The following is a 26,465-nucleotide window of genomic DNA, read 5'->3' on the forward strand; positions in this document are numbered from 1 at the left end:
TTCTGATGGAAAAGATAGTTTCTCATTTCAGTCCAGACATTGAGAAAGTAGACCAGTGCAGTATGTGTGTAGATAAGGATTTTAGTGTCTTCAAGAAAGTCAGGTTTTATGTCTTTGTTAGCAAGATGCAGCACCTGAACGCTCTCTCCTATGCTGTTTGGAGAATGACTGTGTTGAGCAAGAAGTGTGCCAAAGCTGGATTTTTCCAGGTTGTTAAGATGGACTGCATCCATGTCTGTCTGAATCGTTTGTGAAGCTTCTACCAGTTTGAGCATTGTGAATGCTTGAAATTAGTTGTAAATCAGTTTGTACACACCTGACTTTTGATATTGTTGTATCGTAGGTTGGGTACTGTGGATGATTGTATTTCGTTGTTATTGATAGCAGATATACTTATTAACAACCGTAAAAACAGCTTTTAGATCTCAAACCCTATTGTATGATAATCTGCTTCACTTTAACATTACATTAATGACATTCCTACTCTATTTAATGGAACAGCAGAAGAAATAAAAAGTCTAACTGAAGAACTTAATAACTCATATCACAAAATTCAGTACACATGAGAACATCAAACACCAGATGATATTAACTATTTTGATTTAAAAATCTCAAATAAAAATTGAAAGCATACCTTCAAATTTTCAGAAAGCCAACAACTGGTAACATTACCATTCGTTAACTCTTCTTGCCACCCAGACCAACATAAGAAGACATTCTTCAGATCAGTGATTAATCACATGCTTAATGTTCCAATGAATATAAATGAAATACATAAAGAAACAAAAGTTATAAAATCAGTTGCATCCAGTAATGTGTTATAGGTAAATTAATCCATATGGCAAAATTAAACCAACTAATTGCTGAACAACCACCCACAAACAAGGAAAGCACTTTTGTAAGCTTCATTTTTCTTGGGAAGAACTCTACTAAATTGTCAACCTCAAAGACATACAACATAAGAATGAGTTGCTTTCACTAACAACAAAATACAAAATGTGACTATTGTAACACTATTTTTCAGCATTCATGTTAACACTGTTTTAGTTCAAAGTATTTGCACACATGTTGATTGGTTATACTACATACACAAATAACCAAATAATTGTCTGTGAGCAAAGTGTGTCATATCTTTGAGTGGATATCCTTGTGGCATGCACCAGTTATATAGCACATTCTGGATGCTGGCTCTTTAATTGTGACAGTATTCATAGAAAATAGTGAGTGAACCTTGGCAATCACAATGGAAGCTGGCTGAATAACAAAACAGTCCATACTGTCACAGTGAGTAAAAGAATTAATTTTTCAGTACAGCTTACCTTATAAATATTACTCTTGGTGATACATTAAAATACACTCGCATCATGCAGCCAAAACACAGCATCACACTATGTAAATAAACATGTAACATCCTTGTGCACCATCTGAAGGTGAACCTGAAAAAGCTTGAAAACTTATTAATGGAATAAACAAATACTTAAAAAAAGAGACAAATTGCAATTTGATGGGTATGTATTGTGACATTTGGAGTCAGCAGTGTGTGGAAGAGCCCATGCACCATGAAAAATGATTACTGGATCATTCAGTGTGACCACTGCAAGATGGCCACTACCTAGTCTGCTTCTTGCCCACATACAGCTCCTCTCACAGTGACAGCTCAATGTTTGACACTTTGACTCCATCTGATCTCTGCTGGTCTAGTGCTGTACATTCCATTGTATCAGCTGCTATTGTCAAAGAAATCATTGAAATGCCCTATCCTAAAATTTGCTATTTCAGACAAGTTCCACTTCAGTGTGTCAAACAGTGGTGGCTGCATACATGTAGACGCTACAGTGTTGATCACGATCTGGCAACCTACACTGCTCAATGGTGTAGCAGAGAATAAAATCAGTTACAGACACAATTGGATACAACATGTTACTTTAACTCTTGACTTACTGATGACAATCTGAATACTAACCACTGCACAGAGAGGTTTAACAGCCCAGAGAACTGTTCCTGTACATGTTCCCGTACTTTGAAGGCTCATCTTCCTCTACCACATGCGATGAGGAATGTGTAAACTTTCTTCAAAGAATGATGGGTGCCACCGCACTATCCTGACATGCACATTTACATGTCAAGTTATTGTCAGATGTTTGTGATTGAAGTGTTCGCATTGTTCTCCATAACCTGCTGCTGATGCCTTGTGATCTTGCATACAAACTAGATGGGGAGATTTTTCAAGAATTCACCCAGGCCCTCCATGATTTAATGTCACAGTGTTTAAAAGTTGCGATTGTAGTATATGGGAACTCCACTCAGTACAGAATTTGTGGAGACAGAGATTGTGTACAGTTCTGTAATCATAATTATTTATATGAGGACTACTCATAAATTAATGTGTACAGTTCTGTAATCATAATTATTTATATGAGGACTACTCATAAATTAACCTGATTGGCTGCTAAAAAAGAAAAAAAATAGATAGAACTTTTTATATACAATCTGTGTTAACATATTGACATTACTTCTTCACAGTTGTCACCCAAATCCAAACATTTGTTATACTGTGACACCAGCTTCTGTATCCTTTCATGAAAGAATGGTGCTGACTAATGCTTTAGCCAGTTGACAGCATCTTAGAGCTCATCATCAGTTGTGAAATACTGAGTAGCCAGCCAGGCCGTCATCTTGGTGAAGAGATGAAAAAGTCTGAGTTTTTCCTTTGTTTGATTTACAGTATGTTGGTTGCAAAGGAGAATGACTCCTCTGTGATCATTCCACACCATCTGTTTTGGATTGACCTTTGGAGTTTCATAAGTGTCTTACAATAAACATGAGATGTCACAGTATTCTCACATGTTACTCTCATGAAATCTGTTGTCAGGATGCTTTTGCTACACCAAAAAACTGATTATCGATTTGTGGTTTGACAGCAGTTGCTTGAATTTTTTGGGCTTATTGGGAGAATGAGTGAGCTTCCACTGTGTGGACTCTTAATTAACATCAGTGTTCTCACACTCCACCCAAGCCTCATCCCCAGTCACAGTTCTATTTGGAAATACCTACCCTTCTTCATTGTGGCATTAAAGGAAGGTCAAAACTGAACCATTCTTTCAGGTTTAGACATTTTGGTACCTACTGTGCACAAATAAAAGTTATGGTAATCTAACCTCTCTGTGACAGATGGTTAAAGACTGTTCTCCATGAAATCTGAGGCACCTCTTCAGGGAGCTTGGAAATTGTGAACCGATATCTTACATGCACGATTTCATCAGCATGTTGCACAACCTCGTGTTACAACTAAATTTCTTCCTTAACCATTTTCACAATGCACAACTGTGTGAGTAGCTTTGAATTTTCTGCACAACTCCCTCACAACACTGTCATTCATAATCCATCCCCATACAAAGGACACAATCTGTGATGAACCTTGATGGCTTTAACTTCTCTTGTTTGCAAGAAGCAAATGTCAGAACGTATGTCACAACTGGTGGGAGTCCAATATTGCTTCCATTTCATTCACTTGCTGCTTACACACTGATGAACAAAACAGAGAGCTGTCTGATACAATATGACCTTCAGAATCTCCTTTTCTAACCACACAAGTGCCATGAAGCTATAAGCATGTATTTATTTTTAAGAGATTAATTTATGAATATACCTTGTGTACTTTCATGAGGTACAAATTTCTTTCCGAAGAAAGGAAGATTAATATTTAACATACCATCAAAGACAAAGTCATTGGAAGAGAATCTGCATTCTGATTGGACAAGAATTGGAAGAAAATTTGCTGTAACCTTCTCAAAAGATTCATCCTGGTATTTAACTGAAGCATTTTATGGAGCCATGAAATACTTAAATGTGAATGGGCAGAAGGGGTTTTGATGCATCATTCCTCCCAAACTTGTATCCAGTGCTAAGTTAATCGCACCCACATGAATGCAATTTGGTGTTGCAAATAAACTTGTATCATTCAATCAATAAGCGAAAAGTGGCTGGCCAGGTTTGCTTTAGGCACTTTCAGCCAGTATCCAAAACACTCAACTGCTCTGAAAAAGAGTAACCATGTTCAGTAGTTTTCAAAATGAAACAAAACTGCAGTTATGAAGTGCAAATTGTTCACATAGCATGCTTCAGTTTTATGCTGGAATTCATCACACCAAAGCATTTTGAACTACCTCATTGTAGATGGAACATTGAATGATAGCCTTTCTTCCTTTCATCTCAACAAGTGCCTGTCTTTATAAATATTTACTTTTTACTTATCTTTCAAATACATAAACTAAACTGGACAAATACAAACAATGGGAATGAAATTAAAATGACATTGCGAATTGAATAAACTGCTACTCACTCCATCGAGTAGAAGCTGCATGGCAGACAGCTACATTTAAAAGTAGGATATGGTCCAGCAGACAAAATCCTTTATCAAGAGAACACACACACACACACACACACACACACACACACACACACACACACACACACACACACACAGAGATATGGTCACTGTCATCTCCAGGTGCTCTGGTCCCCTCCTACTTTTAAATATGCCTGTCTGCCACTCATTGCCTCCTCTTTGTGGTGAGTAGCATTCTTTCCTGTGCACACTGTTATTGTACAAATAAAACTTTGGTAACTAAAATATTTTTTTATAAGTAGTTGTTATTCCTTAGTAGAAAAAAACCACATAATTTTGGATTGCAGGAAAGCAACAGCAATGAGTCTACTGCTCACAGTGATGTTGCAAAACCATCGAACACAAGGCGTGGACTCTGTAATCGACGAAGCAAGGCATATGAAAGTTTTGTGTTGAAGAATAGACATCACTTGAAAACTGAGCTACGTCTATGTGAACGTGCTTGCCAGAGAGTTCTGATGTACTCCAATAACTTCCTACACAGGCAACTGAAAACTTCACCTAACCAGTAAGTTTAGTATTTCTTTAAACACTCATGTACTTTGTTTCATAGTTTAAACAATGGAAAACCCAGGGAGGTATAATGACATTATTATGGAAAGGAAAGGTTACTACTCACTATACAGCGAAGGTTATGAGTTGCAGACAGGCACAACAAAAAGAGTACTAAACACGTAAGCTTTCAGCCAGAAGGCCTTCTTCCAAAATAGACAACACACATTCGCACATGCGCAGGCACACACACACACACACACACACACACACACACACACAGAGAGAGAGAGAGAGAGAGAGAGAGAGAGAGAGAGAGAGAGAGAGAATCACACAAATGCAGTTCGTACACACTGTGTTTGATGTTTGATGAAAGAAGCAATCTGGGTGGTGGAGGGGTAGCTGGAATGGGGAGGGGGAGGGAGTGCAGTATGTGGGTGGGAAATGGTAAAGTGCTATTTGTGTGAGCATGTAAGGACAAAGTGGGGAGAGGGTGAAGCAGCTAAGTGCAGTTGGGAAGATAGACGGAGGGCATGGGGAGAGGGGCTATGGAAAAGGAGTGAAGTGAAAAGACTGTGGCTGATTGGTGGTATAGAGGGTTGTGTAATGTTGGAACTGGAACCGTGTAGGGGATGGGTGTAAAAGGTTGAGGCCAGGAGGGTTACGGGAACAAAGGATATATTCTAGCAAGAGTTCCCACCTGTGCAGTTCAGCAACCTGGTGTTGGTGGGAAGAATAGAGATGGCATATCCTGTGAAGCAGTCATTGAAACAAAAAATGTCATGTTGGGCAGTATGCCCAACAACTGGGTGGTCCAGCTATTTCTTGACCACAGTTTGTCAGTGGCAATTTATGCAGACAGACAGGCTGTTGTCATTTCCATGTAGAATGCAGCACAGTGGTTGCAACTTAATTTGTAGATCACATGACTGGTTTCATAAGTAGCTCTGCCATTCTATGGGAAGGTGATGCTTGTGACTGGACTGAAGTAGATGGTGGTGGTGGTGGCGGCGGCGTGAGGATGTATGAGACAAATCTTGCATGTAGGTCTACTACAGGCATGTGAGCCATGAGGCAAGGGATTGGGAGCAGGAGTTGTGTAGGGACAGACGAGGATATTGTGTTGGTTCGATGGATGGCAGAAGATCACTGTGGGACAAAATATGGAAATATATGGAGAGCATTTCTATGTATTGGTTTAAGGCTTTTGTTGACTCCTTCATACTGTATGATGAGTTACTTGATTCCATGGTATTTTGTGAACTGTTTCCAATATGTTTCTATTTTTGTGCCTACCCGGCTCCTCTTATTGTCATCATCATAGTTTGTTCTTGTTAGGAATGCTCGGGTGGAACGGACATTGGGGAGAAATGCAAAAGGTCTTTTGCACCCCATTTCAGAGATAGCATCACTATCATGTTGTGGTGATGGATGTGTGGCATTGGCCCATACACACCCTCGCCTATTAGAATCGTGGCGTAGCGAAGCAGCTGCTGGGCAACGTCGTGCTCGTCGAGCTCTTGCTGAAATGCTCACCCCTTCTGGTGGCACCAAGGCAAACTGCTACAAGTTCATTTCTCTTGTAACAGGTGAGGCCTAAGAATGTAATATTTCCTGATACTACACAGAAGTACAATGTGTATTTAGTTATTTATGCAACATGTAAGATCTATTGTGTAGTATTTTGTAGTGTATGGAATCTTTCACTGCAGAAGAGATTAAACATTAGCATAGTAGCTTGTAGGTTACTCATCCAGTCACAGATTCAAAAACAAACACTACCTATTATTCCTGAAAATGCTCTCTGTTGATTTAATGAATTTGCACCAAAAAGTGCTGAAAACTATATCACTTCCCTGTTTCAGTCAAAGAGTGGCAATATGGCTAAACTTTCTAAAACTGATGCTCTCTTCACCATTTATTTATGAAAAACCTACTTGAAACAAAATTTGTCATTCTGACATAAATCCTTTTTGGGCTTTAATAGCTGAATACTTTCTTGAGTTTGTATGTCTCCTACAAATATTTATGTTCTTTGTGTAATGTCAGCACCAAACGCTGAGACTCATGGGAGGCAGCAGCTAAGGACAGCAAATGAAGAGACATAGTTATTCCTTGGGCGACCAACTGTGTTGTTTTTTCTCATTCATTCTTTGCTTTAATGTTTTGACTGTTCTGTGTTTATCTGTTGTTAAGTGGCAATTTTCATGTAACCAAGGTGTTAAATAGTTATTGTTCCGTATTCTGGGAAGTTTCTGTAAATTATTGCTCTGTATTCTGGGAAGTTTCTGTATTGGTAGACTACACCAAGAGCATTACCTATTAAATGCTGAGTTCTAAAGCATGAAAGAAAGCAGCAGATTAAAGCATGGCACAGAGTGAGATGTTGACATCACATTATGGTGCTGAACAATAGTATATAGAAGAACAATTTTCCCACTTGCAAGAAGAGCTAGAGAGAGAGAGGCTAGGGACCTGTAAATGTGAAACATGACGTATAATAATAGACGAATGGTTGTAGCCGATCCTGCAGTTCACGCTTATTGGTGACAGGACACCTTGTGAATTCTGGCAGCACCTCTGGAGTCACTGGCAAGGTCCACGTGGTAGTAGGGCAGTAACACAGGTAGCTGATGATGGCAGCACAGTGTAAGCTGCAGCTATGTGCCAGGAGCCAAGCAAGTTCGCCAATGAGCAGCTCTGCACTCTAAAGTTACAGTTGGGCAGAGTGCATAAACAGTTATCAGTGCTGAAGCCAAACAGACAGGATAGTATGCGGAGAGGTATGGTGTAGCAGCATTTATCTGCCAACAGAATCAAGGACCAGATGGACTAAATTGTTGAGTGTATTGGTACCACAAAAGATGTGATATGAGGGCCATGAGATGCATGTTTCCCTGCACATTCCCAAATGGCCCCAGTGGCCTGCAGTAGGTGCAGCAGTCCACATATCTTCACAATAGTGGCACAGTATCTATGAAGGAATAGACATTACATCCACAGACAATGTTGGTGGAGTGATAGAAGACAAATAGGATGCACCACTCAGGATCAGCCCAGTTATTTGAGACAATCCTTCCATGCCCATGCAGATTTTCTTACTCTTGCCTGCTTTCATTGTCATACCACTTATTTGTGACAGGCAGGCAGGAAAATGGATATTTCGTGGTTGATTCAGGTCATATGTTAGCACACTTCTATTTAATCAAAATCAGAGAGAGCAGTGGTGCACCAGTCCACCTAACTGCCCCTAACAACTCAAATATCATGACTTATGGCGAACAGAAGGTGACAGTAGACATTTCTTTCAGCAAAGCTTTTGAGCCAGTCTGTTGCTGGCTTGATCTCGAGTGCGACAGTTCAGTTTGATTTTAGGTGTGCTATAACTCGTTCACAGTTGCCAACACCCACTTTGGTGGATCCACCGTGAGTTTTGGCGAGGCTTCTAGCAAGGAGATGGGTGCTCATGGTGAGTCAGCCCAGGAGGTAAAACAGTGAAGTTCTGCCCCATGGCTGTAACCTATATTGGCAGCTGTCCCAATGGTTATCTGTGTGGAGTTGCACGCAGAGTCTGTAAGGAGTGTAGGTGCAGCCATTATAACACTGATGTCCAAGTCTGCTAGGTGCAACGGGGCAAACCTCATTCTTACTCAGCTGTGGGCAACACGTGTATCCTCATGCGGAGCATCATTTTGAATTACAGGATGTGTCACGTCGAGGTACTTGATTATTTTGAGATGAGGTGTGACCTTGAACACTGTGCAGCATGATGGCTCAGATGAGGGTGCTAGTTGCGGAATCTGTTGAAACAACTACTGGATGCATCGTTTGGCAGGGTACTGTTTGGGAAAGGTGACCATCATGTGAGTTCAGCGCATGAGCTGTACCCTTCAAAAGAAGTTGTTTGCCTGGGCCACTTCCTCCGTGTGTTATTGTGCTAAGGATCACCTTGAATACCCTCTGTGTATTTTATTGTGGTATTAACTATTATTTTCTGATGGTCATTTGTTCTCTGCTTAACTTTTAAGTTGAACACTAATCTATTTCTTTGTTTACCTCATTGTGAACTGTTGTGCACTGTCACAAGTATTGAAGTTGTTTGCTATAAATCATTTACCTTCTACGGTGCAGCAACAGAGTTATTGAGATCGCATTAACGTTTACATTAGTGAAACTCGTGAAGTTGAAGTTTTGCAGCAGGTCAGTTTTATTCAAATGTTCTTAAAGAGTACATTAACTAAGCTTAAGAAAACAAGTCTTAAATTTTACTTGTTGTGGAGGTTTTTTAAGATTCTTTATTTTAAAGATTTTTTAAAATTATTTGATGTCGTGTTGCTCAGCTGATAAAAAGAATCCTTAGAATTTCACTATCTAGTGTATTTGTGGCTGATTCTTGCTGGTCATAAGATTTTATGTTTTGCGTGTTTTACAATCTACCTTCTCTACGTTTTAGTTTTGCCTTAAATGTCCAAGGGACCATTTCCTGAAGGTCAGAACTGCATCATTGTAAAATTAAATTTGAAGTGTTCTTCCTGTTGTAAAATGCTAAATTTGGTAATGAGATGTTGTCTTCTTGTTCATTAATTCATTTGTGCTGTTTGTGTTAAATATTCTCAAGGATCAGTAAAGAGACTGTTTAGTATGTTAAATATTTCTGTGGCATAGATGCTTACTGCTCACCCTAAATCCTTGCTCCATAGCAGATGGTAGCAGATTGTGGTTTTCAAGGCAACAGCTCATGCACTGAACACCTGCAATGCTCAGCTTTTCCAAACAGCACCCTGACAACTGATGTGTCCAGCAGTTTGGGTCAGCAGTTACTGAAAAATACTCCCTGCAGCCACCATACTGTAGAGTGTACCAGGTCACACCTCACCCCGAAATAAAGTACGTTCGACATCCAACAAATGTCTCAACTCTTCCAAGGCACCATCACATCCTGTAATTCACATGTGGTGCTGGGCTCAAGGATACACAGGCTGCCTATGCTTGAGTCAGAGTGCACCTAGCAGACTCAGACATTACCACATTTGCGCCTACGCTCCTTACAGACTCTGTGCGCAACTCCGCAGATAAACATTGACTCCTGCTGACAATAAGTCAGCGCTCTGGGGTGGAACTTCACTGTTTCACTGCCTGGACCGACTTGTTACAAGTTGCTCACTTTCTCACTAGAAGACTCATCAAAACTCATGGTTGTGCCACCAGAGCAGTTGGAGCCAACTGTAGGTGAATGATAGCACACACAAAATCAATTCGAGCTATTGCACTCAAGATCGAGCTAGCACCAAACTAGCTCAGTTTTCAAATGGAGGTTCGTACTGGCTGATGTGCAAGAGCTGATTCTAGGTGCACATTTCATCCACCACCAGAAATTGGAGTTACAGCTGAGCACAGCGCAAGTTAGGTGGAAGAGTGGGATGATAATGGGCACAGTAGGCAGAAGAGCAACCAACACAGTTGCTTTACCTAATGATTCAGTTAAACATTAAATGAAGCAAGAGGTTCCAAGTAGAGGACAGAATATATTGCATACCATGGTGCACCACATCAAGATTACCACAGGCCAACAGTGATAAGAGTAGCTCCCAATTTGTTCGCGGAAGCAATAGTGGAATTTCACATATTGCAAACAGGCATTGTACAAAGGTCACACTGCACCTCATTAGAAAGAAAGGTAGCATGTGGAGGCCCTGTGTGGATTACTGGGCACTGAATGCTTGAACAATATCTGACAGCTATCCCATACCTAATTTGTGAGATTTTATGAACATTTTAGGCAGGGCTACAGTATTCAGCATGGTGGACTGCAAGAAGGCATAGAACCATATTCTGGTCTCTGAAGAGGACATTTCTAAGATGACTATGATAACACCTTTAACACTCTTTGAATACCTCCGTATGCCATTTGGATTGTAAAATGCAGCCCAAACCTGGCAGAGATTTCTAGATGAAGTATTGAAGGGCCTGAATTTCTGCTTCATATACCTGGATGAAATTTTTGCCTTCAGCAATTCTTGCAGACGGGCTAGCCGATTGGCTATTGGTGCAGCACTGCAGAAAAATATGGAGGGCAGTTGGAATCCTTTAGGCTTTTTCTCCCGAAAGCTGTCTGAAACCTAGACTAAGCGGAATGCATTTGATCAGGAATTACTAGCCATTTATGAAACCATATGACACTTTGGTCTTTATGTTGAAATTTGGACATGTACGAAAATAAGCCGATTGCATTCACTTTCCAAGGAATGAAAGGAGGTTGTTCTCCTCAGTGGTTCTGCCATTTGGATCTACTGATATAAGGGACATAGAGCATAGTGGTTGATTTTTTTCTCAAGAATTGGTGCAATTCTGCCATGATAAATTACGACCAACTGAGAGCAGAGCAAGCCACAGACAAACAGCTATGGCAGTTGTTGGAAAGCAACCCAACATCCTTTAACCTTGAGCTAGTGTGGTTATTGGACAGGAAAGACCTTATCTGGTGTAATGTGTCCAAGACTCCACCTGTGCCATTTGTGACTCAGTAACTGTGAAAGTCAGTTTTTGACAGTTTCCACGGTCTTGTACATCCCAGTGCAAACTCAACCATCAAGATAATGATGGAAAAATCTGTAAGGACCCATATAAAATAAAAATAAAAATAAAAACTGCCACATGTTGGTGAGGACATGTTTGACCTGTGAAAGATGTAAATTTGGCAGACAAGCAAAATAAGCAATCGATTCAAACAAGACAAAGCACGTGAAAAAGGAAGGATACCCGTATAAATACAGACGGAGCGCCTGACACATAGCAGTGGCTACTTGGTGAAGCTGAAATGTTAAGCTTAGGACTCGAACCAAAATACTGTAGCTGTATCTTCATCCATTCGACCTGAATTGTGTCTCATGTTACAATGGACCAATTTTGTTTCAATTTGGAGGTGAGGTCTATAACTTTTCTCTCCTGTTGAATTTCAAGTCTCAAATTTCAGGTGCAGCTTAGATTCGGGATTTTTTTTTTCTTTTTTTTTTTTTTTTTTTTTTCCGTTGCTTTAGAGTCTCATTTTTCAGGTGCATCTTAGATTCGAGTGCGGCATAGATTTGAGTAAATATGGTAACTATGTAGGTTCCAGCACCACCGCACCACCAGTTGCCATTCCTCAGCAACGGAATTGTTGAGTGATGGTATAGGACACTAAAGGCCATGCTTATGTGCCATGATAGTTGCTGGACAGCTGCTCTGCTACTGGTCTTGTTAGGACTTCGTACATCAGTTAAGCCAGGCATTGCATCATTGACCACTGAGATGATTTATGGGGAAAAGTTGCATCTGCCATTGAAGTGTTAGAGTTCCCCCCCCCCCCCCCCCCCCCCTCCTCCCCCACCAGCGCAGCTGCCATCTATCAGGCTGCAGCTGCTGTATGTGCTGCAACAGCTACTGTTCCAGGTAGCCAGACTATGCCCATCGCTCGCCTCACACCATGGAGTTCTGAAAGTACTTGTACATAAAGACATTGCGACATGCTCTCGTGATGATGTGGGCAGGTGCTGTAGACACATTGTTACAATAGCCATTCTTGGGACCTTTCTGAGTATTAATAAACAACAAACTAGTGGTCCAAATGGCGTACAACAGCTGGTTTCTGACAGTGTCATAGGAGGGGTTAAACCAGCATATCTGCTCACCACAGACATAGCAGGAGAATGTGAGTCCTACACTGGCGATTTTGTCCCTACCTGACATGGAGACCATACGACCAGCAGCAGCTCTGCCTTCATCACTAGAAGTGAGTCTATGAGAGAAGCCGAAGAAACCAAAGGCTTATACAATGGCAGGGTGACAAGTGCGGCACTAATTCCCGCACATTCCGGGAGCTCCACTGTACTGTGGGGGAGCTATGTGAGAAGCACCAGCTGTGGATGGCGAGTGAAGAGACTTAGTTATTCTTTGGCTAAGCTGCTGAGTTGTGTTGTGTTTCCCATTTATCCTTTACTTTAATGTTTTTGACAATTCTCTGTTTATCCATTGCTGAATGGCAATTTTCATGTAATCAGTTTCTGTATTAGTAGACTATACTTTGAGCAATACCTATAGACCCAAAATGAGGATGACAGAGAGTTAAAGTCCCAGTCCTACTGTTTTGATGTGACCTGTCTATAGTTTTCTTCTACTGCTCCAGGACAGTACAACAATATCCCCTTCAGCAACACTTTAATGGATTTGTTCTTTCTTTGTCAAAGAGGATCTAGAGATCATTGCTGAATTTGCATTAAATTGTAACGTAATACATACATTTAAGACAATGAAACCAAATTGATTTCACGGAGAAGAAAAAGTGTGAGCTTAATTTTTTGTTTTGGCAAAGGAAAAAACAAAACTGCAGTCTGCACTCCACTGTATTGTGCCCATCAACTGATTTAAGAGACTCTCATGTTGCACACAGACAGTAATTATGAGAAAGAGTATTTCTTTGTCTTAAAATATAAGGACCTTTTTACTTTCCCTTCCATACCAATCTTTGTTCATCTCAACATTGTTTGCAGGTTGCAGCTATACAACCATTTGTCAAGTGAGTGAACAAATGCGCAGAACGAAAGGTGACAGAGAGCCACACGAACATGGTCTTAAACGATGGTGGCGTGAGCATCGTGGGACAAAAAATGCCATTACACACCAACTTAAAGGTACAGTAGAAATTACAGAAAGGGCTTCTTGTAGTACTTATATTGCAATGTTATTCAACATTTCAACAGTCAAAATACAATGGTAGAGATAACTATTATACCTGGTGGTTATAATTAAACTTTCGCTATTTAACACATTATAACACGGAAACTATGTATGAGTATGAAACTTGGTAGCATTAATGTCAAGGACATGGGGAAGAGAAACTGTGCAGAATCAATTGATTTGAAACACTTTTAATTTACTGCTATGGTACATCATACCATTACATACTGGTACCATTACTGGTACAAAAGGGGCTCAGTATGGTGTCTTTCAGTGTCCAGACGAGTCTGAAAACACAGGATTGCATTCTGCACAGCAGAAGGAAGCATGTCTGTAGGTATGCTGGCTACGTCTATTGATATGTTGTGCTTCAGATCAATCCATGTGTGAGTGTTCCCCTGGTAAACACTCTGCTTCAGGTAGCTCCACAAGCAGAAATCACAGGGAATGAGATCAGGTGATCATACCGGTCAAGCATTTGGAAACGATCAGCTGATAATTCAAGTGTTTCCAAATGTGTTTTGGAGAAGCTGGTGAACTTCATGAGCAATGTGCTGTAGGGCGCCATCTTGAATGAATGAGCTTTGTCTGCGAGAAAATGGAGAGTGAAGTCAACACATCCTTGTGCATCCTTTGGTGCAAACTGCTATACAATATAGATCTTATACTGATACCATTTGAGAATGGTTTGAAGCACCTCCTGTACAGTGGATCAAGGGATGTTCAACTGTCATGACACAGCACATGCCCTGCTTGATGATCGAAAAATTGTGCGCAGTGTTGTCTGCCATAGCAGCTGTGATTTCATCAACCACCTGAGGTGCAACCAGTCATCAGCCTCTTCCTGGAGTGACACCCAGTTCTCCAGTTGATTTGAACTTCTCATGCTCTACACATCAAGTGGAGAAAGAAGAAAATTCCATAATCCTTTCAGTCAGCAGTATACTCAAATGGCAGCTGCAGCATTACTGTTGTTTTGATAATAGAGCTTCACCAATAATGTCCTGCTCCTTTTGTCCAAGCTTATGTAGGCACATCAGTGAGAGCACTGCAACTGGTCAGGTGTATGAGACTATGAACCACGATGAGTGATTATGGCACTTGGTGCCCATAGTTGTAACTAGACAGTGGTGCTGTGATGCATGGTAATCATGCACTCCATATTGTGTGGACATTAATGCTACCAAGTTTGGAACTTGTACAGTAATTAGTTTCCACCTTATAACATGTTAAATAGGGAAAGTTTAATTATAACCACCTGATATTTCACTTGAGGTTGTTGTGGAATGAAATGTGGCATTTACAAAATAACTGTCAACAGTGTGATGGTGGTGTTTGTCAAATCACTGCAGAAAGAAATATCAGTAGTCCTACAACCTGTGATCTTCAACCTCCAGATCTTTTAACTGATATCATTTACATTCAATAAATTATAAACACAGAAGTAGAAAGTGTAGCTAAGACTGAATATTAATGATTTAATAAATAATGACCAGTGAGCAATGGGATATCAGTGTAGAAAAAGAGATGAGAGAGGGATTAAAAGAGGAAAAAAGTCACCAACAGAGAAAACAAAGAGAAACAACAGTAAGCAAAGCCCATGTAGATGAAAAGAACCATGTATGAAGGTTGAAAGAAAAGTAATGCCTCCACCTTCATTAATTGTGTTTGGATGGGAATATTTTAATAAGTGAAATGCAGAAATAATCCTTAAACTGTGATCTTTAATTAACAATATTCACTTTTCCACATAATCACCAGCCAATTGGATACATTTCTGCCAACAATGAACAAGTTTCCTGAAGCCGTCACAGAAGAAGTCGACACTCTGTTTCCGCAACCACAGTCTCACAGTTCTCTCAGCATCTTCATCAGAAGAATAATGACGTCCCCGCAGATCATCTTTCATTATTGGGAACAGGTGGAAGTCAGATGGTGCCAAATCTGGACTGTATGGAGGATGCCGTACGGTGGTGAGATTCAGTCTCTGAAGTTCTGCTGTGGTGGCACGTGAAGTGTGTGGTTTGGCATTGTCATGCTGCAGGAAAACATTTCCCTTTTCCTTTCGACCCTTGTTAGCTGTCATTTCAGAGTTTGCAACATTGTAATGTAACTCACTGAATTTATTGTTGTTCCACGATCAAGGGAATCAGCATGGATAACACCATCTGCATCCCAGAACACTGTGGCCATGACTTTTCCAACTGAGGGCTGCGTCTTGAATTTCTTTTTCTTGGGTGAGTCTTTGTGCTGATATTCCAGACACTGACTCTAGTACCTTCCGCCGCAGAAGTCGAACACGCAGCAGAACAAATGGACGTGGTCAGCCCATAGAGGGCTCCGCCTCTGCGGCGGCTATTCCGCGCAGCGGCTCTCATGCAGCGAGGGCGCCACCGCTAAGCCACGTGCAGACAGCGGCCAATAGCCGCTCCCTCCGGTTTTGTATATAGGGACCCGCTCTGCCCTAGTCCAGCCAGTCTGGTACTCACTCTGGATTTCATTTCTATCTCGGAGGTACTGCGTTCTGGCTCTGGTTCTGAGTGGATTTATGTTTGGTGTTTGGTGTTGTGGTTTCCACATGCCTCCGTTGTTTATCTCTTCCTTGTTGTGTCACTCATAGTCGGTCGTGGTCGGTTGTTGTCAGTTGTCCTTGGTCTGTCGTCCGACATGTCCTGTGTTTACCCGGTGGTGCGTTCTCCACCGCCAGCGGCTTCCCTGCCTGGCAGCTCCAATCCGCAGCCCAAGGCGTTCCCGCTGTTGGTTGTGGTTACAACACTGACATTTCGTCTCCAGGTCATAATGGTGTACTCACGTTTAATTTCCTGTCACAATTGAATGGAGAAAGATGTCACTTTCATTCTCGTAACATGAGAGGAGTTCCTGGCAAATTTCAAGTCTGTACACTTTCATTTCAGGAGTCAGCATCTGGGGTACCCATCGTGCACAGATCTTCTGATAGCCAAGCAAAGCAATAGTGTGTGACCCACACATTCTTGTGAAATGCTGATTGTACTAGCAATTTGTCTCTGAGTGATACGACAATCGTCCTGAATCAATCTGTCAACATTTTGCTTGTGAAACTCGGTGGTTGCTGTCACAGGACGTCTAACTCTTTGTTTGTCAGACAGGTCAGATGTTAAGATGCTCCCGCCTCAACATCTTTAAACTTACTTGCCCAACAACACACAGTACTCACATCAACACAATCATCCTAAACTGCTTTCATTCTCTGATGAATCTCCTTTGGGGTGACACATTCTGCTGTCAAGAATTCAATGACTGCACATTGCTTAAATTGCATTGACTGACCACCTGTGCAGGGTTCCATACTTCACACTGTAACAACGCAACCATTCAATGCTAAGTCTTCCCACCAACTTAACTGGAGCTGTAGAGAAGAGGCTACCGAACAAGCCAGTACCTACTGCATACCAATGCTGCCAACTGTTGGAAGAGTTATGAAGGTGGAGGTATTACTTTTCAGTCAACCCTCATACATATTGAATACCAGTTCCAATATAATGAGTTCTGATTGTGCAATTCCAGCTATATTTTTGGCTATCACATTTTGGAATACACTGTGCCTGTGTAGATGGTCTGTATGTAGCAAAACATTTTTGTTGACTGTTTTGTGGTGATAATGCTGGATCTGTAATACTGAACTACACTTACATGTTAACTGACAAATAATATTTGTTGATTTCTGATATATATTTTCTTGATTATGTATATTTTTACTTTTGAATACAGCATAAACACTTAGGTGGTAGTATTCATGTCACAGGTTAAAAGTTTGTGTCACACCAGTACTTAAACCCAGAACTTTGCCTTTCATGAGAAGTCATTTAAGTCATCAAACACATGTCATGAACTGACTCAGTGTCTGTGCCTGCCATAACCTCACTGTTCAGTCTAATTTACAGTGCGCACTAAAATTCCAATAAAATATGACAATAACCTAACTGCCACCTTAAGGATATTACAGAATGAAATGAAATCCCTTTTCTTACTATTTACAGTGAATCTCTCATGAGAGATAAAAATGTTGTGTCAATATGATACTGTGTGCCAGTATGGTATCTGAACCACTTGTATGAACATCAAGAGCTCAGATGGAGACCCAGTTCTAAGCAAAGAAGGGAAAGCAGAAAGGTGGAAGGAGTATATAGAGGGTCTATACAAGGGTGATGTACTTGACAATATTATGGAGATGGAAGAGGATGTAGATGAAGACGAAATGGGAGATACGATACTGTGTGAAGAGTTTGACAGAGCACTGAAAGACCTGAGTCGAAACAGGGCCCCCGGAGGAGACAACATTCCATTGGAACTACTGACGGCCTTGGGAGAGCCAGTCCTGACAAAACTCTACCATCTGGTGAGCAAGATGTATGATACAGGCGAAATACCCTCAGACTTCAAGAAGAATATAATAATTCCAATCCCAAAGAAAGCAGGTGTTGACAGATGTGAAAATTACCGAACTATCAGTTTAATAAGTCACAGCTGCAAAATACTAACGCGAATGCTTTACAGACGAATGGAAAAGCTAGTAGAAGCCGACCTCGGGGAAGATCAGTTTGGATTCCGTAGAAATGTTGGAACACGTGAGGCAATACTGTCCCTACGACTTATCTTAGAAGCTAGATTAAGGAAGGGCAAACCTACATGTCTAGCATTTGTAGACTTAGAGAAAGCTTTTGACAATGTTGATTGGAATACTCTCTTTCGAATTCTGAAGGTAGCAGGGGTAAAATACAGGGAGCGAAAGGCTATCTACAATTTGTACAGCAACCAGATGGCAGTCATAAGAGTCGAGGGACATGAAAGGGAAGCAGTGATTGGGAAGGGAGTGAGACAGGGTTGTAGTCTCTCCCCGATGTTATTCAATCTGTATATTGAGCAAGCAGTGAAGGAAACAAAAGAAAAATTTGGAGTAGGTATTAAAATCCAGGGAGAAGAAATAAAAATGTTGAGGTTCGCCGATGACATCGTAATTCTGTCAGAGACAGCAAAGGACTTGGAAGAGCAGTTGAACGGAATGGATAGTGTCTTGAAAGGAGGATATAAGATGAACATCAACAAAAGCAAAACGAGGATAATGGAATGTAGTCGAATTAAGTCGGGTGATGCTGAGGGAATTAGATTAGGAAATGAGACACTTAAAGTAGTAAAGGAGTTTTGCTATTTGGGGAGCAAAATAACTGATGATGGTCGAAGTAGAGAGGATATAAAATGTAGACTGGCAACGGCAAGGAAATCGTTTCTGAGGAAGAGAAATCTGTTAACATCGAGTATAGATTTAAGTGTCAGGAAGTCATCTCTGAAAGTATTTGTATGGAGTGTAGCCATGTATGGAAGTGAAACATGGACGATAACTAGTTTGGACAAGAAGAGAATAGAAGCTTTCGAAATGTGGTGCTACAGAAGAATGCTGAAGATTAGATGGGTAGATCACATAACTAACGAGGAGATATTGAATAGGATTGGGGAGAAGAGAATTTTGTGCCACAACTTGACCAGAAGAAGGGATCGGTTGGTAGGACATGTTCTGAGGCATCAAGGGATCAACAATTTAGTATTGGAGGGCAGCGTGGAGGGTAAAAATCGTAGAGGGAGACCAAGAGATGACTACACTAAGCAGATTCAGAAGGATGTAGGTTGCAGTAGATACTGGGAGATGAAGAAGCTTGCACAAGATAGAGTAGCATGGAGAGCTGCATCAAACCAGTCTCAGGACTGAAGACCACAACAACAACATGGTATCTGAAGCCTGACACCTGATTTATTTGGCTAGTAACATGAGTATGCATCTGGGGACCAACTCAAAACTTCAAACTGCTACTGTCTTTCTTCCTTTCTTTCTGGTCCATTCTCGCGCTATCCTATCAGTACTATCACCACTGAGAGGATGGTTATAGTGGATAGAATGGAGTGTTATCCATTCTCTCAGGATTGTTGTTGCCCAGAAATGTTTTGCTTATAGTGTCATAATCTGTTTTATTTTTTATTTTGGTTTATTTATTTATTTTTTTTACTTCATTTCTTCTTGTTTCCAGTCTCCCAACCACATCATCATCTGTACTCAGATTTCATCACTTCCAGCAAAACTCTTTCTATACCAGCTTGTCCGAATCTTGAAAACAAGTAAAAGTCATTCGGTTCACAACCTGAATGTAAGAACCATGCACCTAAACTCACCACATGAAGGAGTTTAGTACTTCCAATGTATCACTCATAGCATGTGGACATGATACAATGTAGTCAACAAATCTCCGATAGCACCATTTCTGGCAGTTAATTTTGGAGCACATGATACAGTTTTTGTGATGTCTCACAGTAGAGATAATAATGTCAGAGTTGTGAAGTTTGGTTTCAGAGAGGTGGACAGCGTTAATTATAGTTGTCATCACCAATTCATAACGACAGCTGTGACACATGCATGAAGTTGTTGCAGTGTGCTCCTAAGAGCAGGCAGTATCTGTAAGGTGTCTGCTGTCTTCTGAAGCACACTTGAAGAAACTATATTCTGCTAATAAGGTCTCCGAATTGTTTATGTGATGTTGTCACTGAACACCATCAGAAACTGTTACAACACCCAAGTAGTGCAACTGTTCTTTGGAATATTATTTTACAATTTTGAGAGTAAGTATCTGCTGTTCTGAAAGATAGTTATCATGATTCTTCTTTTTCTTTTTTGACCTAATTATACCATTCTTGAATGTCACATATTCTCAGATTGTAATGAAATGTTCAAATTTTATCATCTATCTCAATACAATTCATTTGTGCAGTACGTGTTATCCACTTATCAACATGGCTCTTTTAACTTACTTCTTGAGCAAAACAATGTCATACCTTTCACTGAGCGACAAAGGTCATGGGGTGGTGATACACACAAATACAGATGGTGATAGTATCATGTACACAAGGTATAAAAGGGCAGTGCATTGGCAGAGCTGTCATTTGTACTCACGTGATTCTTGTGGAAAGCTTTTCATCAAGATTATGGCCGCACGACGGGTATCAGTAGACTTTGAACGTGGAATGGTAGTTGGAGCTGGATCCATGGGACACTCCATTTCGAATTCAATATTCTGAGATCCACAGTGTCAAGGATGTGCTGAGAATAGCAAATTTCACTCATTACCTCTCACCAAGAACAATGTGCTGTCCGACGGACTTCACATAACTACCAAGAGCAGTGGCGTTTTTCTAGGATAGTTATTGCTACTAACAGACAAGCAACACTGTGTGAAATAACCACAGAAATCAAAGTGGGACATATGATGAACATATCCTTAAGAAATTTGGTGTTAATGGGCTATGGCAGCAGGAGACTGATGCAAGTGCCTTTGCTAACTGCACAAAATTGACTGCAGTGCCTCTCCTGTGCTCATGACCATATGGGTTGGACCCCAGAGGATTGGAAAACTGTGGCATGGTCAGATGAGTCCCAGTTTCAGTTTTTAAGAGCTGATGGTTGGATTTGAATGTGGCACAGACCTCATTGAGTCATGGACCCAAGTTGTCAACAGGGCACTGTGCAAGCAGGTGGTGGCTCCATAATGGTACAGGCTGTATTTAAATGAACTGGACTGCGTCCTCCAGTCCAACTGAACCAGTCATCGACTAGAAATGCTTTTGTGTGGTTACTTAGAGATCATTTGCAGCGATTCATGGACTTCACATTCCCAAATAACGATGGATTTTTTATGAATGACAGTGCGCCATGTCACTGGGCTACGGTTGTTCATGACTTGTTTGAAGAACATTCTGGACAATCTGAGTAAAATGGTTTGGGCATCCAGACCACCCAACATAATCCCATCAAACATTTATGGGACCTAATTGAGAGGTCATTTCATGCACAAAATCCTGCATCGCCAACACTCCTGCAATTGTGGATGGCTATAGAGACGGTGCGGCTCAGTATTTCTGAAGGGGACTTCCAATGAATGTTGAGTCCATGCCACATGTAGTTGCTGCACTACAGCAGGAAAAATGGGGCTCCAACATGATAATAGGTCGTACCGCATAGCTTTTGTCACCACAGTATACCTTCAAATGTATGCACAATCCATAGCTATTTATCCTCTACTAATTTCTGTCATGTATCATTTCCTTCCTCTTCGTCCCATTCGTTGTTTTCCATAGGTAATGAAACCAGTTGTCCTTCAAGGGAGAAGTTGTTATGCCTTTGGTTTGATTTTGTGCTTCATGTTCTGTACAGTATGTATACCATCTTCTGAAGGAATGAGAAGTGGTCTGTTTTTGCAAAACTTCTGTTTGATGGCTTTTTAGGTATGTTATTCATAGTTCTAGAAAATTAAACTTATGTATTATCAGAGAGTGTGCCAAGTTTTTACTATCTTTTACAAAGCATCTGGATTACCTAAAGTGACCAGATTTAAAAATATTGTTTCAGCTGATGTACTGAAGCCAACAGAAAATGTTTATCTGCTCTTTAAGACAAGGCTTTACATAAAGTACGCATCACATATATCTCATTTTTTGACAGCTTTTCATATGATTCTGGTCTCCTTTCCATAGAAAGCAGTCCAAAACCAGCAACAGCAGATAATAGTTCTTTGTCAGAACTGCAACAAGAAAGACAGAGAGTAGAAGAGCTAACTCAGGAATTACAGAGAACTCAAGAAAGGCTACAGCAATTGGAACAAACAGCAAAGGTGCACTTACTGTCAGAGTCTTATGTTCAACCCCAACAGCAAATTGTTCATGTTGTTGAGATCCCTCATTCACAAGGTGAGCCATAGAAGTTATTACATCTATGAGATATATTTGAAGAAATTTTTCATTACTTCCCTAGATGATTAACATCTTTGCTATTTTTGCAGTCAACTTCATAAAGGTGATCAGAAATCCATGTATAATTCATGGAACATGATGTTTGTTCAATTATGGAAACAAACAAATGTACATTGAGGTAGTCAGCCTTTAAAGCCTGTGATGTTTTCTATTACAACAACTGCTTATGGAGTTTCACTATGCTATAATGAAAAACATTTATTGTTTAGAAAGCATGGTATTTGTTTTTGCCATGCAAGCAGAAAGAGACATATATTTTTTATATATATATTATTTGTCTGCATGGAATGTAAAAGGTAAAAGTATCAATACAGTTCTGCTGCACTGGATATTTGTTTATCTGAGAAACCCGAAACCTTCGAAGTGAGCATTATTACATTTAGTGCTGTGCAGTATTCATTTGTATATTGTGTTTTGTAGATCCCATCAAGAAGGAGAACCTTCAAGGATGTGAAACAAGTCAAGGTGTACATTAAAGAAAGACAAGAAAATGATTAAAACTTAATCTATATATTATATTAACAACAAACCATACTGATTATTGCTATTCAAACTCTAAAATAAGTGAGTGAATTAGAAAGAAAGTTGATAATTTGGAAAAAAAATCTGTTGCTTTCTCAGTTTCACTATATAGCTGCTGTTTATGTGTTGTTAGTAGCTAAATATTGACTAGTTTAGAATTGTATTGTTGAAAGAAAATATTTCCTTAAATCTTTAAATATTGAGTCCCCCTTACAGTACAGTACTACTTGGCATATAGGTTTATAGCAAACACTGCTACTTGTCAGCAATATGGAAAGGATAAATTGCCACTAACCACACAGAGGTGTTGAGTTGCAGATTACTACAAATATTTAATATTTTCCACAGAGCCCTTCCTCAGAAGTAGAACTCTCTCACATTCACAGACCAACAAGTTACACACATGTGGCTATTATCTCCAGATGCTTAAGGCCAGTTGCGACTGCACCTGATGTGAGCAGCAATTTACTGGTGTGGGTGGTAGGGTTAAGGAGGATAACTGTGTCCGAAAGCTTAAATATTTGTAGTATTCTTGTCATTGTGCCTGGCTGTAACTCAACACCTCATCTGTGTAGTGAATAGTAATACATCCATTCCATATTGTTGGTATTAAATCCTACTGTTTCCATTGTCTGCTTTTGCTTAACTGCTACGTGTCATGAAGCTAACAGAACTTGTCAATCCCTGAATCCAGATATGTATTCAAATAATTTGCAAAAAGAGTGGCAAATGAGATATGTTTTTAATTTTCTTTTGAGCTGTTAGGGTTTTGTAATGTCCTGCTTTATGTTAGATGAGACCTTGTTGAAAATTTTTTTTTCACAGTGTGTAACTCCGTTCTAAACAAGAAGGTAAAGTGTACATGAAACCTATTTTTGTGTCTCATATTGTGACAATGCAAACCACATTTTGCTGAAACTAATTTTGTAACATCAGCAACAAAAATGATCAAGGATTAAATGTATTTGAAAGTGAGTGTAAGAATTCTAAGATCCATAAAAAGGCTTCTGCAAGATGCACCTTATCTGCTTTACTCAATATTCTTGCTGCTCCCTTGTGCTGTAGATGCACTGCCACAGAAGATAATTTCAAAAGAAAACAGTGAGTGAAAAGGTATAAAAAGGCCAACACTCTTGTCATTAGGTCAACACAATGAGAAATGTGTCTAAAGGCCTAACATGTTGAAATGAACCTCTTGATTAGTTTGTCTGTGTGTTGATTCCATTTTTACTTGTTATCCAGGTGAACTCAAGGAATTTTTCACTGTGTGTTTCATTTAGTATATGACCATTAATGTCTGCTTATGTTACTAACCGGTTGCTATTGCTTGTTTCGAAATTGCTTAACACAAGCCTTTGTGAGATTGAGACATAAACAGTTAGCTGTGAACTACTTATAGACCTTCTCAGCTCTCATCTGAGTAATGTGTGGAAGAATTGAGTTTGGATACTTGATTAAAATGCTTGTATCACCAACAAACTTTACGTTTTTGAAAAGTCCTTTTAAGTCACTGGAAGGTCATGTAAGTGGGCTACAAATAAGATTGGGTCCAGCACAAATCCTTATGGCATTACACATGTTATGCTTCCCCATTCTGAGGTTAGTCTGAGACCATCTGTTAATGAGATCCTCTGCTTTCTGTTATGAAGGTAAAGTTTCATCCATGCAACAGGGATTCCATTAATGGAAGCTAGGCTCAATAGCGTTTCTTCCAAATCCACCAGAAACAAACGCAAAATAATTTTATTTAAAAAAGCGGATAAAGTGTCACTAGAAGCCTTCCAAACAGACAATCTCCTTTCCTTCCGAACTGACTATGAAAATGTAAACGAGATGTGGTTCAAATTCAGAGATATAGTAGCAACAGCAATTGAGAGATTCATACCTCATAAATTGGTAAGAGATGGAACGGATCCTCAGTGGTACACAAAACAGGTCCGAACGCTGTTGCAGAGGCAACGGAAAAAGCATGCGAAGTTCAGAAGAACGCGAAATCCCGAAGATTGGCTAAAATTAACAGATGCGCGAAATTTGGCACGGACTTCAATGCGAGATGCCTTTAATAGGTTCCACACTGAAACATTCTCTTGAAATTTGGTAGAAAATCCGAAGAAATTCTGGTCGTATGTAAAGTACACAAGCGGCAAGACGCAGTCAATACCTTCGCTGCGCAGTGCCGATGGTACTGTTACTGATGACTGTGCCGCTAAAGCAGAGTTATTGAATGCAGTTTTCCGAAATTCCTTCACCAGGGAAGACAAATAGAATATTCCAGAATTTGAAACACGAACAGCTGCTAGCATGAGTTTCTTAGAAGTAGATACCTTAGGGGTTGCGAAGCAACTCAAATCGCTTGATACGGGCAAGTCTTCAGGTCCAGATTGTATACCTATTAGGTTCCTTTCAGATTACGCTGATACAATAGCTCCCTACTTAGCACTCATATACAACCACTCGCTCACTGATAGATCTGTACCTACAGATTGGAAAATTGCACAGGTCGCACCAGTGTTTAAGAAGGGTAGTAGGAGTAATCCATCGAACTACAGACCTATATCATTGACGTCGGTTTGCAGTAGGGTTTTGGAGCATATACTGTATTCAAACATTATGAATCACCTCGAAGGAAACAATCTATTGATACGTAATCAGCATGGTTTCAGAAAACATCGCTCTTGTGCAACGCAGCTAGTTCTTTATTCGCACGAAGTAATGGCCGCTATTGACAGGGGATCTCAAGTTGATTCCGTATTTCTAGATTTCTGGAAAGCTTTTGACACCGTTCCTCACAAGCGACTTCTAATCAAGCTGCGGGCCTATGGGGTATCGTCTCAGTTGTGCGACTGGATTCGTGATTTCCTGTCGGGAAGGTCGCAGTTTGTAATAATAGATGGCAAATCTTCGAGTAAAACTGAAGTGATATCAGGTGTTCCCGAGGGAAGCGTCCTGGGACCTCTGCTGTTCCTGATCTATATAAATGACCTGGGTGACAATCTGAGCAATTCTCTTAGGTTGTTCGCAGATGATGCTGTAATTTACCGTCTACTAAGGTCATCCGAAGACCAGTATCAGTTGCAAAGTGATTTAGAAAAGATTGCTGTATGGTGTGGCAGGTGGCAGTTGATGCTAAATAACGAAAAGTGTGAGGTGATCCACATGAGTTCCAAAAGAAATCTGTTGGAATTCGATTACTCGATAAATAGAACAATTCTCAAGGCTGTCAGTTCAACTAAGTACCTGGGTGTCAAAATTACAAACAACTTCAGTTGGAAAGACCACATAGATAATATTGTGGGGAAAGCAAGCCAAAGGTTGCATTTCATTGGCAGGACACTTAGAAGATGCAACAAGTCCACTAAAGAGACAGCTTACACTACACTCGTTCGTCCTCTGTTAGAATATTGCTGCGCGGTGTGGGATCCTTACCAGGTGGGATTGACGGAGGACATCGAAGGGTGCACAAAAGGGCAGCTCGTTTTGTATTATCGCGTAATAGGGAGAG

At 40.3% G+C, this 26,465-nt stretch overlaps 1 protein-coding gene across 3 annotated transcripts in view; it reads left to right on the forward strand.

The window, feature by feature from the left end:
- Window positions 1–26,465, forward strand: part of LOC126365997 (uncharacterized) — a 119,126-nt gene that overhangs the window by 71,083 nt on the left and 21,578 nt on the right. For all 3 annotated transcript variants that reach the window (XM_050008820.1, XM_050008821.1, XM_050008822.1), the window contains exons 7-10: window positions 4,696–4,916; window positions 6,239–6,489; window positions 13,426–13,566; window positions 22,166–22,378. In XM_050008820.1, the coding sequence (XP_049864777.1) occupies window positions 4,696–4,916; window positions 6,239–6,489; window positions 13,426–13,566; window positions 22,166–22,378 (826 nt within the window). The remainder of the gene's footprint in view (window positions 1–4,695; window positions 4,917–6,238; window positions 6,490–13,425; window positions 13,567–22,165; window positions 22,379–26,465) is intronic.

This window comes from Schistocerca gregaria, chromosome 4, assembly GCF_023897955.1.
Source record: "Schistocerca gregaria isolate iqSchGreg1 chromosome 4, iqSchGreg1.2, whole genome shotgun sequence".
Taxonomy (NCBI): domain Eukaryota; kingdom Metazoa; phylum Arthropoda; class Insecta; order Orthoptera; family Acrididae; genus Schistocerca; species Schistocerca gregaria.